The following is a 20,020-nucleotide window of genomic DNA, read 5'->3' as shown; positions in this document are numbered from 1 at the left end:
ATTCCCTTGCCTTTGGGGATGTGCTGAGTAAGAGATTGCTACGGCTGAGGTCAGAGAGGTCTTTTCCTGCTTTCTCCTCTAAGGTTTTGATGGTTTCCTGTCTCACATTCAGGTCCTTTATCCATTTTGAGTTTATTTTTGTGAATGGTGTGAGAAAGTGGTCTAGTTTCAACCTTCTGCATGTTGCTGTCCAGTTCTCCCAGCACCATTTGTTAAAGAGACTGTCTTTTTTCCATTGGATGTTCTTTCCTGCTTTGTCAAAGATGAGTTGGCCATACGTTTGTGGGTCTAGTTCTGGGGTTTCTATTCTATTCCATTGGTCTATGTGTCTGTTTTTGTGCCAATACCATGCTGTCTTGATGATTACAGCTTTGTAGTAGAGGCTAAAGTCTGGGATTGTGATGCCTCCCGCTTTGGTCTTCTTCTTCAAAATTACTTTGGCTATTCGGGGCCTTTTGTGGTTCCATATGAATTTTAGGATTGCTTGTTCTAGTTTCGAGAAGAATGCTGGTGCAATTTTGATTGGGATTGCATTGAATGTGTAGATAGCTTTGGGTAGTATTGACATTTTGACAATATTTATTCTTCCAATCCATGAGCAGGGAATGTCTTTCCATTTCTTTATATCTTCTTCAATTACCTGCATAAGCTTTCTATAGTTTTCAGCATACAGATCTTTTACATCTTTGGTTAGATTTATTTGTAGGTATTTTATGCTTCTTGGTGCAATTGTGAATGGGATCAGTTTCTTCATTTGTCTTTCTGTTGCTTCATTGTTAGTGTATAAGAATGCAACTGATTTCTGCACATTGATTTTGTATCCTGCAACTTTGCTGAATTCATGTATCAGTTCTAGCAGACTTTTGGTGGAGTCTATCGGATTTTCCATGTATAATATCATGTCATCTGCAAAAAGCGAAAGCTTGACTTCATCTTTGCCAATTTTGATGCCTTTGATTTCCTTTTGTTGTCTGATTGCTGATGCTAGAACTTCCAGCACTATATTAAACAACAGCAGTGAGAGTGGGCATCCCTGTCGTGTTCCTGATCTCAGGGAAAAAGCTCTCAGTTTTTCCCCGTTGAGGATGATGTTAGCTGTGGGCTTTTCATAAATGGCCTTTATGATCTTTAAGTATGTTCCTTCTATCCCGACTTTCTCGAGGGTTTTTATTAAGAAAGGGTGCTGGATTTTGTCAAAGGCCTTTTCTGCATCGATTGACAGGATCATATGGTTCTTCTCTTTTTTTTTGTTAATGTGATGTATCACGTTGACTGATTTGCGAATGATGAACCAGCCCTGCATCCCAGGAATGAATCCCACTTGATCATGGTGAATAATTCTTTTTATATGCTGTTGAATTCGATTTGCTAGTATCTTATTGAGAATTTTTGCATCCATATTCATCAGAGATATTGGCCTGTAGTTCTCTTTTTTTACTGGGTCTCTGTCTGGTTTAGGAATCAAAGTAATACTGGCTTCATAGAATGAGTCTGGAAGTTTTCCTTCCCTTTCTATTCCTTGGAATAGCTTGAGAAGGATAGGTATTATCTCTGCTTTAAACGTCTGGTAGAACTCCCCTGGGAAGCCATCTGGTCCTGGACTCTTATTTGTTGGGAGATTTTTGATAACCGATTCAATTTCTTCGCTGGTTATGGGTCTGTTCAAGCTTTCTATTTGCTCCTGATTGAGTTTTGGAAGAGTGTGGGTGTTTAGGAATTTGTCCATTTCTTCCAGGTTGTCCAATTTGTTGGCATATAATTTTTCATAGTATTCCCTGATAGTTGTTTGTATCTCTGAGGGATTGGTTGTAATAATTCCATTTTCATTCATGATTTTATCTATTTGGGTCATCTCCCTTTTCTTTTTGAGAAGCCTGGCTAGAGGTTTGTCAATTTTGTTTATTTTTTCAAAAAACCAACTCTTGGTTTCGTTGATCTGCTCTACAGTTTTTTTAGATTCTATATTGTTTATTTCTGCTCTGGTCTTTATTATTTCTCTTCTTTTGCTGGGTTTAGGCTGCCTTTGCTGTTCGGCTTCTATTTCCTTTAGGTGTGCTGTTAGATTTTGTATTTGGGATTTTTCTTGTTTCTTGAGATAGGCCTGGATTGCAATGTATTTTCCTCTCAGGACTGCCTTCGCTGCGTCCCAAAGCGTTTGGATTGTTGTATTTTCATTTTCGTTTGTTTCCATATATTTTTAAATTTCTTCTCTAATTGCCTGGTTGACCCACTCATTCGTCAGTAGGGTGTTCTTTAACCTCCATGCTTTTGGAGGTTTTCCAGACTTTTTCCTGTGGTTGATTTCAAGCTTCATAGCATTGTGGTCTGAAAGTATGCATGGTATAATTTCAATTCTTGTAAACTTATGAAGGGCTGTTTTGTGACCCAGTATATGATCTATCTTGGAGAATGTTCCATGTGCACTCGAGAAGAAAGTATATTGTGTTGCTTTGGGATGCAGAGTTCTAAATATATCTGTCAAGTCCATCTGATCCAATGTGTCATTCAGGGCCCTTGTTTCTTTATTGACTGTGTGTCTAGATGATCTATCCATTTCTGTAAGTGGGGTGTTAAAGTCCCCTGCAATGACCACATTCTTATCAATAAGGTTGCTTATGTTTATGAGTAATTGTTTTATATATCTGGGGGCTCCAGTATTTGGCGCATAGACATTTATAATTGTTAGCTCTTCCTGATGGATAGACCCTGTGATTATTATATAATGCCCTTCTTCATCTCTTGTTACAGCCTTTAATTTAAAGTCTAGTTTGTCTGATATAAGTATGGCTACTCCAGCTTTCTTTTGGCTTCCAGTAGCATGATAAATAGTTCTCCATCCCCTCACTCTCAATCTAAAGGTGTCCTCAGATCTAAGATGAGTCTCTTGTAGACAGCAAATAGATGGGTCTTGTTTTTTTATCCATTCTGATACCCTATGTCTTTTGGTTTGCGCATTTAATCCATTTACATTCAGTGTTATTATAGAAAGATACGGGTTTAGAGTCATTGTGATGTCTGTATGTTTTATGCTTGTAGTGATGTCTCTGGTACTTTGTCTCACAGGATCCCCCTTAGGATCTCTTGTAGGGCTGGTGTCGTGGTGACAAATTCCTTCAGTTTTTGTTTGTTTGGGAAGACCTTTATCTCTCCTTCTATTCTAAATGACAGACTTGCTGGATAAAGGATTCTCGGTTGCATATTTTTTCTGTTTAGCACACTGTAGATATCGTGCCAAGCCTTTCTGGCCTGCCAAGTTTCAAAGGAGAGATCAGTCACGAGTCTTATAGGTCTCCCTTTATATGTGAGGGCACATTTATCCCTTGCTGCTTTCAGAATTTTCTCTTTATCCTTGTATTTTGCCAGTTTCACTATGATATGTCGTGCAGAAGATCGATTCAAGTTACGTCTGAAAGGAGTTCTCTGTGCCTCTTGGATTTCAATGCCTTTTTCCTTCCCCAGTTCAGGGAAGTTCTCAGCTATAATTTCTTCAAGTACCCCTTCAGCACCTTTCCCTCTCTCTTCCTCCTCTGGGATACCAATTATGCGTATATTATTTCTTTTTAGTGTATCACTTAGTTCTCTAATTTTCCCCTCATACTCCTGGGTTTTTTTTATCTCTCTTTCTTTCAGCTTCCTCTTTCTCCATAACTTTATCTTCTAGTTCACCTATTCTCTCCTCTGCCTCTTCAAGCCAAGCCGTCGTGGTTTCCATTTTGTTTTGCATTTCGTTTAAAGCGTTTTTCAGCTCCTCATGACTGTTCCTTAGTCCCTTGATCTCTGTGGCAAGAGATTCTCTGCTGTCCTGTATACTGTTTTCAAGCCCAACGATTAATTTTATGACTATTATTCTAAATTCACTTTCTGTTATATTATTTAAATCCTTTTTGATCAGTTCATTAGCTGTTGTTATTTCCTGGAGATTCTTCTGAGGGGAATTCTTCCGTTTGGTCATTTTGGAGTCCCTGGAGTGGTGAGGACCTGCAGGGCACTTCCCCTGTGCTGTGGTGTATAACTGGAGTTGGTGGGCGGGGCCGCAGTCCGACCTGATGTCTGCCCCAGCCCACCGCTGGGGCCACAGTCAGACTGGTGTGTGCCTTCTCTTCCCCTCTCCTAGGGGCGGGATTCACTGTGGGGTGGCGTGGCCGGTCTGGGCTACTTGCACACTGCCAGGCTTGTGTTGCTGGGGATCTGGTGTATTAGCTGGGGTGGGCAGGCAAGGTGCACGGGGGCTGGAGGGGCAGGCTTAGCTTGCTTCTCCTTAGGTGATCCACTTCAGGAGGGGCCCTGTGGCAGCGGGAGGGAGTCAGATCCGCTGCCGGAGGTTTGGCTCCGCAGAAGCACAGAGTTGGGTGTTTGCGCTGCGCGAGCAAGTTCCCTAGCAGGAACTGGTTCCCTTTGGGATTTTGGCTGGGGGATGGGCGAGGGAGATGGCGCTGGTGAGCGCCTTTGTTCCCCGCCAAGCTGAGCTCTGCCGTCCGGGGGCTCAGCAGCTCTCCCTCCCTTTGTCCTCCAGCCTTCCCGCTTTCCGAGCAGAGCTGTTAACTTATGACCTCCCAGACGCTGAGTCGCGCTTGCTGTCGGAACACAGTCCGTCCGGCCCCTCCACTTTTGCCAGCCAGACTCGGGGGCTCTGCTTGGCCGGCGAGCCGCCCCTCCGCCCCGGCTCCCTCCCGCCAGTCCGTGGAACGCGCTCAGCCTCGCCGCCCTTCCTACCCTCTTCCGTGGGCCTCTCGTCTGCTCTTGGCTCCAGAGACTCTGTTCTGCTAATCCTCTGGCGGTTTTCTGGGTTCTTTAGGCAGGTGTAGGTGGAATCTAAGTGATCAGCAGGACGCGTGGTGAGCCCAGCGTCCTACGCTGCCATCTTCCGGAACCCCCTCGTAAAATATATTTTTTAATTAAGGAATCACTTGTCAAAGTTTGGGAAGAAATATAGGTGAAAAAACTCTTAACAGTCATCACAAGCCAAAGAAAAACCATAAACATCTGGTGTGAGTTTATATATGTTATAATTCATACTCATATATATTCACATAAAACATACATTCAGGTTTATTGGGTATTTTCACTGCAATTTTTTTTTCAAATTTACCTGCTGCAGGGAAGTGATTTCTTAGGTGCTAGAGTGTTAGTATTAAATTTTTCCTTAACGCTCATTTACTTTGAGAGACAGAGACAAAGCACGAACAGGGGAAGGGTAGAGAGAGAGGGAGACACAGAACCCAAGGCAGGCTCCAGGCTCTGAGCTGTCAGCACAGAGCCCCACGTGGGACTCAAACTCGCAAAATGTGAGGTCATGACCTGAGCTGAAGTTGAACACTTAACTGACTGAGCCACCCAGGCGCCCCTAGAATGTTAGTATTAATTCTGCATCTTCCTTGTGTCACTTTCGGCTTATTTCGCTGCTCCAGATTTTAAAAGTGATTCTGGTTTGTGAGGCTTGAGAGAGTGTGAAAATAAAACCAGCCTGTATCCACAGACCAAAGGGCTGCCACATTTAGGAGGCTAGTAACAGATCAAGCACATTACCTTTTTCACCCTAGGAGATCTACGTCAGCTATCCACAAATGACATCTTTCTTCACATCTGTCAGAAATCTTTGTTTAAAACAAAATGAAAGAAAGAAATTTCTGAGAAAACTTTTCTGGTTGATGATGCTTCTGTGTTTAAATGCTATGCCAAACAGACTATTTTGAGCAAATGGAGGATTTAAAAATCTTCGCATCATTCATTCAAATACATGCAAATATTCTTCAGAGTAATACTTGTTTTCAGGTAAAGAAGATTCTTAACTTATGTGCAAATCTGGTCAGTTTTGCTAGGTTTAGAAAGTATCCTGGGGGGGGGGTGTCACTGCAATTAGTTCAAACTTCCCAACTAGGAATTCATTTGGTCTTTCAAATAATATGCATAAGCATCTCCTGGAAGGAATGAAGCTGCAAGATGTATTTAGAACAAAAGAAAAACGAAAGGAGGAAAGATCACAGCTTTTTTCTTATGTAGAAAAAATTGTGTACATTATATACAATATATGATTATGAAAGCTTATTTTTAAATTTCTAAACATACATCAAAAACTGAGAAGGAAAAGTAAAAGAAAATGACACCAAGAAGAGTCTTGCCTAGGCGGCTCAGTTAAGCCTCCAATTCTTGGTATCTGTTCAGGTTGTGATCTCACGGTCTTGAGATCTAGCCCTGCATCGGGCTCCACTCTGGGTATAGAGCCTGCTTGGGATGTTCTCTCTCCCTCTCTCTCTCTGCTCCTCCCCTGCTCACACTCTCTCAAGACAAATAAACTTAAAAAAAATAACACCAAGGTCATTACCAGCTTAGAGGCCCTCAGCAATCAGAATAAGCTTAAGAAGTATGATGAAGGCTAAGCATGAAGTACGAAGAGGACAGGAAGACCCCTCACACAGATGTACGTGTGTGTCTCATCCTTTCAGAGAATATACTAAAAGCATGGGCCTGGGAGACAAGCATGTCAGCTGCAGAATTTCTTCAAAGAAAAGCTGTAGGAGAGGCAAACTAGTAAGAGAGGGAGAAGGCAGGACCTGTCTGGAAGCCGCACCTGCATTGCAAGCACATTCTTTTTTTTCTTCTTAGTGTTTGTTTAGTTTTGAGAGAGAGCGAGTGAGCAAGCAGTGTGAGTGGGGGGCAGAGAAAGGAAACACAGAATCCAAAGCAGGCTCCAAGCTGTCAGCTGTCTGCACAGAGCCTGATGCAGGGCTCAATCCCATGAATCATAAGCCTGAGTCAGGCGCTCAACCAACTGAGCCACCCAGGCTCCCCACAAGCACATTCTTCTACTTAGATTGCATCATTAATGGGGGGGGGGAGTACTTTTAGGGACTTAATAGAAATTTAGAGGAAGCACTTCGTGTACCATTCTTGGCCAATACCTCTGAAATAGAAAGACATATCCATACTTGGGCTAGAAGGATAATAGTTTCTATCACTTTGAACTAAGTGAGTTCTTCGGAAATCACTTTCTACACTCCTAAATTGGGTTATTTTACAAATTGGGTTATATGAACTCAACAAAAGGAGATTATTACTAATCTTTGATTCTCTGTATCATCCAGGTATTAGAAATTCCCTCTGATTTACGAGTCTATGTTCTATTCCAGGAATATGGATCCATTCTTCTCCTCATCAAAACTGAGGGGTTTAATCCTGGAGGTTTTTAAGAGAATATTGGCGATAGAAAAGCTGAGCATTAAGTGTAGGCATTAATAATGTCTTTTCACAGTGTTTTTTCCTTATCTTTTGTATTAGGCTTTTTAAACCAAGTGTCGTATCTTGCTAATTAACTGTGGTAGAAAGTTATCACCTGGGTAGAACATGTTAAAAAATAATTATATATTCCTTGGCATTGTGGTTCTTGGATGAAGGAAGAACACCAATCTTTGCCATCATTTCATCTTCCATTTTTACCCCTTTCTGTCAGCCACTCTTTTCCTTCTTGGTGTACTAGGAGAATCTTAAGAGACCACCAAACCTGAATAACTCTGATATTTAATAGGAAGATAAAGGGGTCTCTCACCACATCAGAAGCAATGAGAATTACCAAATAAACACAAGGGAGAAACCTACATTCCTAGTGCTAGCACTAGACTTACAACTTCACTCTTTACAATTCATCCTTGGAGAGGGGCACATGAGTGGCTTGGTCAGTCAAGGGTCAAGCTGTTGATTTCAGCTCACAGTTGTGAGATCAAGCCTACCTCAGGCTCTGCTCTGATGGCACGGAAGCTGATTGAGATTTGCACTCTCTCTGCTCCTCCTCTCTCACTCTCTCTCACTCTTTCTCACTCTCAAAATAGACAAACATTAAAAAAAATTATCCTTGGAGAAAGGGAACCCTTGTGCACTGTTGGTGGGAATGTAAATTGGTACAACCACTATGAAAACAGTATGGAAGCTCCTCAAAAAAATTAAACACAAATACTATAGGATCCAACAATTCTACTACTATTTAGCCAAAGAAAACAAACACTAATTTGAAAAGACGTATGAACCCCTATGTTCACTGTAGCATTATTTACAATAGCCAAGGTATGGAAGCAACTGAAATGTCCATCAATAGATGGATAAAGAAGATGTGCTGTGTACACACACACACACACACACACACACACAGGAATATTACTTAGCTGTAAAAATAGAATGAGATTCTGCCATTTGCAACAATATGGATGGACATAGAAGGTATTATGCTAAGTGAAATAAGTCAGGCAGAGGAATACAAATACCATATGATTTCAGTTATGTGTGGAACCTAAAAAAAAACAAAACAAACCAGAAATGGACTGAAGGGTACTGGTGTTTGCCAGAGGGAGGGGGAGGGGGAATGGACAAAATAGGTGAAGGGGATTGAGAGGTACTAAAGCTCAACTTTAAGTCACAAGCATGAGGAGGAGTACAGCATAGGGAGTATAATCAATGGTATGTAATAGTGTTGTATGGTGACAGATGGTAGCTAGACTTAGTGTAGTCAGTACCGTATAATGTATAGAACTGTTGAATCAATGTTGCACACTTGAAACTAATATAACATTATGTCAACTATACTGCAATAAAAAAGTTTAAGAAATTAATTCTTAGGCCAGGTGGTAATTTAATCTACACTTTGGCCAGACTTTTCTTGGAGGTCTGGATGTGACCAAGGAAGAACACAACTTTTCAGTTAGGAACTGTTCTCTAAGCATTTTCTAGCCAATAGTTTCCACAGTAACTTTGGATGGAAGACATCTGTCTGTGACTTCTGTAAAGAGAAGTAGGAGAAAAAGACAACTAGCATTTCTAAGTGCCCACCAAGGATGAGGCACCCAAGAATGTTTATCCCATATAACTATTATCACCATCTTGGTAAGTCAACATTATTACCCCATTTTATAGATGCAGAAACAAAGGCAAGGAAGGAAGAGTTGTATGGTCAGATTTAAACACAAGCTTGTTCTGTTTGTCCTATGCCATGCTGTGCCATTGTCCACAAGTATGACCACTGTAACGAGGACGACTAGCATGGGCCCCAGTCATGCTCTCAGTGATGTTAGCCACCTGACAAATTTACTACCACACTTGCATCTCTGGGTAACCGTTCCCCTCCATTCTTAGCTCAATGAATGTGTGCAGTAAGAACAAAACAGCCCCAGAGAACATTTGGATAAACAATGGGACTCAATAGGTTACAGTAAAGTTTCCAGAAAATACTGTCGGAGAAGTTCAGGATGTATATTAAGGAGTTTGGTTAATAAGAAATCAAAATTAGTGTTTTTAGGGGGGAGGAGCAGGTGTGTGTGTGCATGAGCACATGTGTTTACCTCATCACGGAATCAAACCAAATCCTATAAATGAGTACTGAATATATGCCTACTTGTAATATGGAGAGTGCATAAAAGGGAAAGGTATAATCCTGAAGGGCTACGACAAGCACTTCTAACGTAAGAAATCACGAAAGAAACTAAGACTAAGGAGGTCAATATTTTAAATAAATCCTATTTTTCACCACTAAATAGTTCACTAGATAAAAGAGCTCATTTGGTTCCCCAATTTTAAAGTATAACTAATTAGATGATAATCAACATGGTATTTGCCATCACACGTTTAGACAATGTAGAATATGATGATCCATTACATCAATAATCAGTTACATTTAGAACTAATTATTTGAAATAAAGGTGAGCTCATATGCACAGAATCTGCCAATATTCTCAAAGGAAAACATTATTGGGGCACCTGGGTGGTTCAGGCAGTTGGGCGTCCAACTTCAGCTCAGGTCATGATCTCATAGCTTATGAGTTCGAGCCCCGCATCAGGCTCTGTGCTGACAGCCCAGAGTCTGAAGCCTGCTTCAGATTCTGTGTCTCCCTCTCTCTCTGCCCCTCCCCGACTCACGCTCTGTCTCACTCCTTCAAAAATAAATAAACATTAAAAAAAAATTTTTAAAAAGGAAAACATTATTCAGTGAAGAAAAGATTTTCATTTTCTCTTGTGAAAAGAAATAAAAAGATTGAAAATATGATTTTAATTACAGACAACATGGAGGGTAATAAGGATTTGAAATTTCAAATACAATTTTCAAATATTTCAAATCATATTGTTTTTTTCTCTCAATGATTTTTGTAGCTCCATATTTACTAAGTGAAATATAGAAAACTAAATTGTCTTGGGATATTTCCTTGAAATAGCTTTTAAGAAAATAAAAATTTAAATGATACGATCAGAAAATATTCCTGGTTTACAACACCTTAAATTAAAGCTGTTTGCAGACAAGAAGTCATCGGAGGAGTCAGTATCCCACAGTAAGATTTCTTGGACAAAAAAGGAGGATAGTGGATAAACTGGTCCTGGGGAGGCACGTGGTATGACTCAGGAAGCAGAGAATATGTTGTTGGTTGATGTTGGCTGACCTGGTCCCACACACAGCCAGCAGAACGACCCTCAGCTCTACCTCCTGCCTGGAGCTTCTCTTCTTGCAAACTCATCTGCCTCTGTATCCATCTTTACCACTTTCCTAGAGCTAGTTTTCCGAAAAGGATTAATGCAATTCCCATGGCATAATTTTAGTGTGCAGAAGGGTGCCTGAAGCCGACTGAAAGTTCTGTGAAGGCAGAGTACACCTTCTCCGTATTTACATCGGGAGTCTTGGCCCATATTTAGGTTGTGCTAGGTTTACAGGCATACAGGAATGCACTGGAGTGTTCCTAATGTTCGATTTGGCCACCAGATGTCAGTACATGATAACGAATGCTGTAATACCACATTAAGCCAGAAAAGCTTAAAAGGCCATTTTCAAGAGTTTAATTTGGCAGAGTAGAAAAGAGCAGACAGATTTACAGGCAGTACATTGTGATAGTATCTGGAAAAAAGATGAGAATCTCTGGACCCTACTAACCCCCAGTTATTGATACTATGTCCTCTCAGATGGGGAAATCCATGTCCCATTTTTTTAAAAGTGTCTCTAAAATTTAGTTTTTAAAAAGTAAAATGTGCATTAGTAAGCACATAATAATGAAAGCTCAGTTGTATATAAATAACTTAAACTAATTAGGAAAATCCTAGATGTAGAGTTTAGATTTAAATTATCCAAAACATAGATCTATGTCAATTACTAGGCATTTAATAATCATACTGTTGTGTATATACGTGAATTAAAGAGCCAGAAAAAAAAAAAAGCGTGAGAAGGTTTTTTTTTATGCAAAAAATCAAATATCCCACAAACAACTGAAACTTCCCCAGATTTCATAGTTGGAATTACAAATGTTTGGTCTTTTTAACTAAAGACTACTGTACAAAACATTAACTTTTGATATATGAAAACGAAAAGTACAATTGTCAAGGCCTGTTCACTCTCCTCCCTCAACATGGTTCAGACCCACCCATTTATCCCATTTCTCCTCCAACAATGGATTTAGGGCACTGGTCACCTTGCTCGCCATAACCACCCTCCTACACTGCAGCTTTGTCCCTTCTGAGTCCATTCTCCACCCTGTAGGCAGAGGTCACTTTAAAAACACAAATTTGACCATGCATTCCCCTGCCTGGAGCACCAGCAACTTCCTAATGCCTTCAGGTTGAAGCTCAGCCCTTGGTTTTGCAAGGCCTACAGAGCACTCCCGGATCTGCCTCCAGCTCACTCAGCCAGGTTTCTTCTCATTCCTCGGTTCCAGAACTATTTTAGTGATTAATGCTGCCACATGAAATGGTGTTCTTTCTGAGAAATACTCATTCACACATCAGCATGTTAATTCCTACTCATGCACTGCCTCCTCCAGGAAATCTATGATTTGATCCTCCCTAATTTTACCCATCCCCCAACACACACTAGTATGTAGGTGCATACTACATAGGTAAGTGTATAGCACATCATTTATGCATCGCAGTAACTATAGCTGTTTACAGAGTATTACTCCTTTATACCTTGCAGTCCTTCCTTCTTACATCTCACTTGGCATACTCTATACTCTTAATCATCTTAGCTATCCTGTAGCTAAATCTTTTTCCAAGGCCTAGAGATACTATCTCCGCAACCCAAGGTCACACATTCTTAAAATTTTACAGAGCTTGGAGTAGTAGCCACACACTGCAATCCAAGTCCTGAGCTCTTCCCAATATCCTGGGCTACTTCCAAAGGCCATTAAATGGGAACCATTTGATAGGAATATGGCAGAGATTATTGAAGAGTACTAATAGGGGTGCCAGACTGGCTCAGTCAGCAGAGCATACGACTCTTGCTATTTGGGTTGCGAGTTCAAGCCCCATGTTGGGAATAGAGCTTACTTTAAAAAAAAAAGTACCAATAAAAGCATTAAAGAACAACAGATACAACTCTACAGATGATAAGCCTTCAAAAATATTTGTATACACTCAGACAGAAAGTTGCTGAATTTGCCTTCTTCCTCTTTTTAGTACCTGAATTAGGAACCCAAAATTGCTTTCCAGAAGTTAAATGGTCCTACTTACTGGCTTTAATTTGTATGCATTTGGCTTGCTTCTTGCTAACTGCTTTAGGACATAAGCTGTATCTTGAGTTTTCTTCATCAGTATGTTTACAGTATTTTGTCAGGGATTTCTCCTCTTTTTTCTGTCCTCATGCTAATGTAATACATAGGAAGCTTACCTTTTCCATAACCTAATGTGAGTGTTCCCACATGTCTGCAGTCAGAATGGCTTTACGGAGTATCACAGAAGAGGAGACCTAGGGTAGGCCTCTCTGAGAAAGACCTATGTTGATTTCCACAGCAAAAGGGAAGGTTAGAACTGGGAAGGAGCTCAACAAGATGCTCTGTGAAAATGTACTACTTTAAGGAGGCATTCCTTCTTGCCTCCTTGGAGAGACCATGAGTCAACAAAACCCTTTAAGAATCACTAAGCCAGCCAGAATTCTGGTTCACGGCTCCTTAAGGGATCAGGCTTTCAACAAGAGCATCTAAGAATTAATCTCACTATTCAAAAGGTATTAAGAGAGATGTTTAGAGTAGAGTGCCAACTGAAAAACTCTACTTCTTTAGTCTCCTGAAGCATAGGTCTGCATGAAGTCATGCATTTGGGCTTCTTACCTAAGATACCTGTATTAGCACTCCAGCTCTCCACTGGGCCTGTATTCCAACCCTGGGTTATAAACCCTGGGCTAGGGTTATTATGCTTGGGTGTCCAGAAACCTCCACGTCCCAAAAATGGGCTGAGGTCTTGCTATGAAATGAGTTACCATCTAACTCCTGTTTCTTAACCATGTTTTTCCAACTAGATCTCCTAGATTGTCCATACATACCTGAGAAGTGCACATAGTTGGAATCACCTTGGGGCAGTGACTACCATAACATGGAGATGCTCCCCAGAGGACAATTCTCCCATCAGTGCAGTTGGTCTATGTGCCCTACCCTTGTCAGATAAAGAGTTTTGCTATCCTCATTGGCCTGTGATGTAGATGCTCCATGATGTCTTATGCTCACATTCCAACACTTCTATCCACTGAATACCAGCAGTAAGAGAATTACAATTAGATCCACACAATTATACTTAAAAAGAAAGAAGAGGGAGAAAATGGGAGAAATACCAGAGGGAAGAGGGTGTGAAAAATCAGGTAGAAATAGCAAGGGCAATGTATGTAGAGTTGGTATGTCATGGTGACATTTCACTCAATGTATTTGAGGTCTGATTGCCCTACTCTTCAATAAAAATAAATCTTGCAAATCAGAAATAATACGGAGAAAAAAAAAGAATATGGTTAATGCTATTAAAATCTACCCCCCCATTCCAAATTTAAAGTAGTTGAGAACTAGCAAGTAAAATCACATAGACTTGGGGGTCCTTAAAGATTCAAACACAGAGTTACAGAGGAGGGGCAGTAAAAGTTGGATGACAAGGCTCAAAAAGGTAGGAGCTAGTGGTAGCCAAGACACGGAAACAAGGACTGGCATTGACTTATTTAACAACTGTTCTTAAAGAACTGTGTAAGGAGAAGAGTGAAGTATGAGAAAAATGGTAAATATAGTAGACTAATGCTTTATTTTCTTCTTAGACTGTAGAAGAGAAAGACATTTTTCTATAGGCTGAGGAAATTTCTCCTAGTGGAGAAAGAGAAACAAAATGTCCAAGAAAATAATTACTAATCAAGCAAATACCCAGGGCAGGTGGGGAAAAGTAAGAAAATTCACAAGTAAGAAGGTAATAAAGTTAGAGGAATTTGAGATTGTGTTTACTTACTATCTGATTTAAAACAAACATTTAAAATGCAAATAGCTACCAATTATAAAGACTGGCCCATGAATGGTGTTAATTTCCATTTTTCTCAAGTGCCTTCATCTACAAAAGAAGCTTCAAAAAACAAGATATAGTATACTCTCTTCTCTTTAAAATAGAAATTCTGTAGGAATAACTTTTAATTTTCCTCTCTCTCACTCTTTCAAGTTTTCTGGCAGTAAAATAGACATTTTAATAGGATTTTTTTCTGAGTAGTCACTATATCACTATATTTTTAAAATTCTTTTTAGTATTCCTTAGTAGTTTCACCCAATAAAATTAACTACCTCAAGCTGCCACATTTTAAACAGAGGCTGATTTTTCCATTGGTTAGCAATCATTTTCTCTTTGCTATTTTATCATTAGAAACTCCCTTGACAGTTTCAAGTTGTTAAAATCCTGGGTTTTTTCTTCATTCTTTTGCTTCATAAATCACTACATCAACTATTCATGTAGGCAGAAAAATAGTGCCAGAAAATAGGTCACCATGCATTGAGCCACAATTTTAACTACCTAGATTAAAATAAACAAAAAAATCAATCCTACAACTTAACAAATTAATGTAAAAATACTAATTTTTACCTTGTTTTTAGTCAGCTATCAAACTTTACGTCACTTCTGCATCCTACCACCCCTAAAACTGGGTTTTGCATACTGATGACCAATACAAATCGTGCTTGAAATTGAACATTAAGGCATGCTAGCCATGCTCACAATGGACTTGTGTATTTCTATAGTTCCTTTCACTTCAGGATCTCAAACATACTTTACTTTTGAAAATCTCCTTCACGTTGGCAAGTCAGTAAACCTAGCATCAGGAAGGGATATTGCCAAAAACCTAATTCACAGGAAGTTTGAGTGAGTTTCCCTCCCAATGTGGTATCAATTTGGTTAATATCTGAGAATAGCTTTTGGGATATAAGACACATGTCTGAATTCAAAAATCAATTTCAAGTCACTATGTCCGCAGAATAAAAACAACAACAACAACAACAACAAAGTATTCATTATGCAACTAAAGAACAGAAATGGAGAATTCTGTTACCAAGAGAAGGAGAACATTATATTAGTGATAATTTCAAATATCCTTAAGGACTGTCTAGATTTGCTGGTGTCAAATGGTGGAAAAAACAACACATCTACAAATGGCTAATTACCTTATGTCTGGTCATATTCTGTAATACTTTATTAGCATTACTATGTTTGAGAAAGTACTGAAACTGCACTTACTAAATTTTTAGGGAACCATACCCAATTGAATTACTATCTATAAATCACCAATATAGATGGTTCTCCCTGATGATTTTTGTCAATCTCTGAGAAATGAAGTTTTAAACATTTGTCAATCTCTGAGAAATAAAGTTTTAAACATTAGATAATGCTTTAGTTATTTATATAGCTTGTGAACCAGTATACATTCTTAATAAAATATTACTTGATTAATATACTTAGCCAATATATAATTGAGTAGTCTGGTATTATATAAGCATAGAATTGACATAATACACTTATTTTAACTAATAAAAATTACCTATTATAATAGTGAAAATACAGTGAATTACTTAGTTAATATGTCATGTTCTGTAAAAAACTTACATTTCTGTATCAACCTCCCAAAGCCATATTTGCACAGCGTATCACTACAGTTAACAAAATACTACATGGCAATGAGAAAGAATGAAATATGGCCTTTTGTAGCAATGTGGATGCAACTGGAGAGTGTGATGCTAAATGAAATAAGTCATACAGAGAAAGACAGATACCGTATGTTTTCACTCTTATGTGGATCCTGAGAAACTTAACAGAAGACCATGGGGGAGGGGAAGAAAAAAAGAAAAAAAAAGAGAGGTTAGAGAGGGAGGAAGCCAAAACGTAAGAGACTCTTAAAAATTGAGAACAAACTGAGGGTTAATGGGGGGTGGGAGGGAGGAGAGGGTGGGTGATGGGTACCCGCTCATTTTCATCTCCTTAAAATATGGGCTTATTCATTCTTAGTCCAGAAAAAAACTTCATCATTACTCTGTCAAGTTGCAAAAGAACTCTTAGAATTTTTATTGGGATTGTCTGAACATTGTAAAAATTAAGAATCAATAGTTTTCCTACCCAGGCTTGTGATATCATTGTGATATCATACCCAGAAGTAGAACTTGCCACTCAGCTTTTTTTGTTTTGTTTCTAGTCTTCCACATCTGTATCAGGATGATTTCCAACATTTATAAGGAAATAAGGAATAAAATAAAGCCAACAAACTATTTTTCATTTCTATCAACAAGATCATTTTTTTAAAAATAGGATCTGTTTTTCCATTACTCTATGTTTTTGCACTTTGCAAATCTGTGGACGTATATTTTAAAACTGATAACCTTACTGAACTCTGTTAGCTCCAATGGATTTTCAGTTGTCTCCTCAAACTTTGTGAATTACATATTAACCCCCAATCCCTGTGGTAAATACTTAATAAATAAACATTAAAAAATATTATTTAAGACATTAAAACATTATTTATAATAAATAAATGTTTATTTATTGAGAGAGAGCGAGCGTGAGCACGAGTGGGGAGGGGCAGAGAAAGGGAGACACAGAATCTGAAGCAGTCACCAGGCTCCAAGCTGTCAGCACAGAGCCCAAAGCCAGGCCCAGACCCAGAAACCATGAGATCATGACCTGAGCCAAAGCTGGACACTTAACCAACTGAGCCACCCAGTTGCCCCTAAATTTCCAAGTATCTTTAAATAAATATAACCTGTCACTTGCATGAAATCAGTTGAATGTGATATGTGAGTTATTAACTTTCAATCCCAACACTTAACCAACTGAGCCACCCAGGTGATCCTGTGGCACTTTAAATTTATTATATTTAATCTTGAGCAAAAAAAAAAAAAAGAAGAAAAGAAAAAAACATAGGAAACAGTATATGGTCTAAGCTATCTCTATATATTTTGACTGACTGAAAACACTAAAAGAGGAGACACCCCTATGAAAACAGCTAGGTCAAGTATCATAATTATTCCTCCATTAGATCTTCCAGCTTTAGGTCTCTAGCAATCACTGCTTTGTTCCCGATTCTCTTCTCTAGCCAGTCATCTCCTGCCAAAAATTCATGTCAACAGATCCAAAAGCAAGCTCATCATCTTTCTCCACAGCTGTTAAGTAACCTATTTTTCTCTTATGAATTTCGTTAATACTGTGTTTTATCCCTTGAAAGGTATTTAATACATTCTACTTCTCCCATCTCCTTACAGGGAAATAGAATCCTTGAAAGCAGATACCAATTATTTTAAATCTTGGTAGTTCTCACAACACACTTAGACTCTCACACTGAACACAGAATGAGCTCAGATGAATTCCAGCATCCCATAGGTGGGTCCATATCCTGATCTAGGAGAAGTGAGGGCTCTCATCCTGGGGTACTGATTACATGAATGCCTCCCATTCACTTTGATGCCATCTTCCTACTGCTTCACTCATTGGGACACACCCCCAGAAACAGCAGGTGCAGAATGTGGGTCATTCATGGGTCCTGCAGAGGCATTACCCAGAGGGGTCTATTCAAGGAAGATGGCGATCCCATGTGGGATCAGTGGGGAACAACGTTTGTCAATGATTTAAAATGAACACATTGAGGGTAGTTCTTCACCCAGGCACAACATAGAGGCAATCTATACCTACACTGCTTATGACATTTGTCCCCTTAAAAATAAAGATCATCATCCAAGTGATGAATGGTCCCTAAATAACCAGTGGGATAAAAAAAACTTAATGATTTACAGGGCTTCTGCTTGCCTAACACCAGGTCCTCTTCAACATTGTTGTTAGATCCTTTGAATACAAGAAAACTAGGCTCTGCCACTATGTTGGATTCCCATCAACAGAAATACGATATAATTTACCTTTTATCCTAAGCTTCCACGAGGGGTAAATTCATGTATGCTACTGTGGCCCTTCATCCCCAAATCATTTTTTTCAATACAAATGTATACCCCTCTGTGTGCACCACTGGGACACTTACATCAAACTCATTCAGGACTGCAGCCAGCTCACCGATGCCTGTGTGGCCTTTGGCTTCATCGGTGGGCGAGGTAGCTTGAGCAGCATTGGAGATGCCAGCAATGGCTTCCTGGACTTGTTTAAACACATAATCCCGGTTGGCTCTGGTGGCAGCAACATCTGGGTGGCGGAGAAGCGCTTGGGAGGCTGTGTACAGCATTGTGGCATTCTTCTTTAGAGCCCCTCGGGCGGCTGCCATCTCATTCCAACAGTGAGGGTCCTTCAGCTCCTGTGTGTGCAAAACATGAAACCTGTGACATCCATGGAGTTTGCCATGGAAACGTTTGTTATTGAACTCTGAGTCAGACTCACAGAACTCTACTGAATTTTGTAAACCAACTACCTTCCCTTGTCCTCTCTCTAGCTGCCAGGACTTTGTGTATGGTGTTCTTTCCATATGAAATACTGGAGTACCCCTCTTCTACCCAACCCTTTCACTCAACATGGCCCATCTTCCTGGAACCTATTCCATCCAGCTCTCTAGGCGATGTCTCCTTCTTTCTGCTCCCACAAGCCCCTATCCCCTCCTATCATCAATACTTATTATACTGTACTGGAGTTACATATTTAAGCATGTGTCCATCCTGTGTTGTATCTCTTGAGAGCAGGAAACCCGATCTTGTTTAGTGGCCCTTTACTTATTAGCAAATGTTTGGCCTATAAAAGGCACTCAAATATTGCTGGGGAAAATGTAAAAACCAAGATACAGACAAGTAGCCTGCATGGATAGGAGTTAGTTAAGCAGCAGAGGAAAACCCAGACTTCAGTCTTATGATATTGCTTGCCCTTATACTCAATGACAATTACAAATATGGGAAATCAAACTCTTCTGATTTTTGCTTAGTGCATATCTGCCACTTCATTATCAGGTTCGGACTAGGGTTCATTTCATTTTATTTTTTTAAAGCTATCTTTAATGGCAGCTCAATCACTGAGTTTAGGGAATAAAAATAGATCAAAGGTGATGTGTCTTCCTTGTTTGGGCTGTCAAAATACTACTACCTGGGAATCTCTTGATCTTCAGCTTTAAAGAGCATTGTTAAGAAAATGTTCACATCATTTATGGAAATGTTAAAGGCAGCGCTGCTCTCTGAGGCCATGTAGGATTGCCAGCTGAGGATCTCAGAGAAATTTTTCCAGTTTCAAAACATCATTGAAGGTTACTTGAATCACTGGGGTTCAGTTTTTATTTGTTTATTCAGTATGTGTTATATGAATGACCTGGCAACAATTGTATCTTTTCTTTTGTGTGTCAAAACAACTCTGAGACAAGCACAATGGATTGGTTATCTAGGATTGTCAAGGCAGATTGACAAGTAATAATTAACTGAACCATCTATCCTCTTTTGCTTATGCACTAATGAATTTACCCCGCCAACATGTTTTCTAGTTTGAGGGCATTTCTTTTTGGTCCTAAACATGAACACCAATAGGTAACCAACACATGTGTGTACTTTCTATGCCAGATAATTATCTAGGCATTCAAAGTAAAAGGTTTCTCCCGACTAGTCATGAAGAGCCTTTTAACCTCCACAACTCGGGTCCAGAAATTGCATATTATATTACTGGGTACCTACACTTAAAAAAGGAAGAAATGGAAGGGGGATTCTCTCTATAAAAACACTTGAGGAAACATTCCTTACTTACATTTAAAAACCCCTGCAAACAATCTAAATGTTAAATTATGAAGAATTGGAGGCGCCTGGGTGGCTCAGTCAGTTGAGCGGCG

The 20,020-nt window shown here is 39.6% G+C and overlaps 1 protein-coding gene across 1 annotated transcript; it reads right to left on the bottom strand.

Moving 5' to 3' along the window:
- Positions 1-4,856: 4,856 nt before the first annotated feature.
- LOC125936196 (catenin alpha-2-like) lies at positions 4,857-18,598 on the bottom strand. Its single transcript, XM_049650170.1, has 2 exons — positions 18,254-18,598; positions 4,857-5,594 (listed from the first exon to the last, which is right to left on the bottom strand). The coding sequence occupies exons 1-2, from the start codon at positions 18,488-18,490 to the stop codon at positions 5,532-5,534; spliced, it is 300 nt and encodes a 99-aa protein (XP_049506127.1). The 5' UTR covers positions 18,491-18,598; the 3' UTR covers positions 4,857-5,531.
- Between the last annotated feature and the right edge of the window lie 1,422 nt (positions 18,599-20,020).

This window comes from Panthera uncia (genome assembly GCF_023721935.1).
Source record: "Panthera uncia isolate 11264 chromosome A3 unlocalized genomic scaffold, Puncia_PCG_1.0 HiC_scaffold_11, whole genome shotgun sequence".
In the NCBI taxonomy this organism is placed as follows: Eukaryota; Metazoa; Chordata; class Mammalia; order Carnivora; family Felidae; genus Panthera; species Panthera uncia.
The sequence above is the reverse complement of the archived record's forward strand: the minus strand, read 5'-3'. Positions and strand labels throughout refer to the sequence as shown.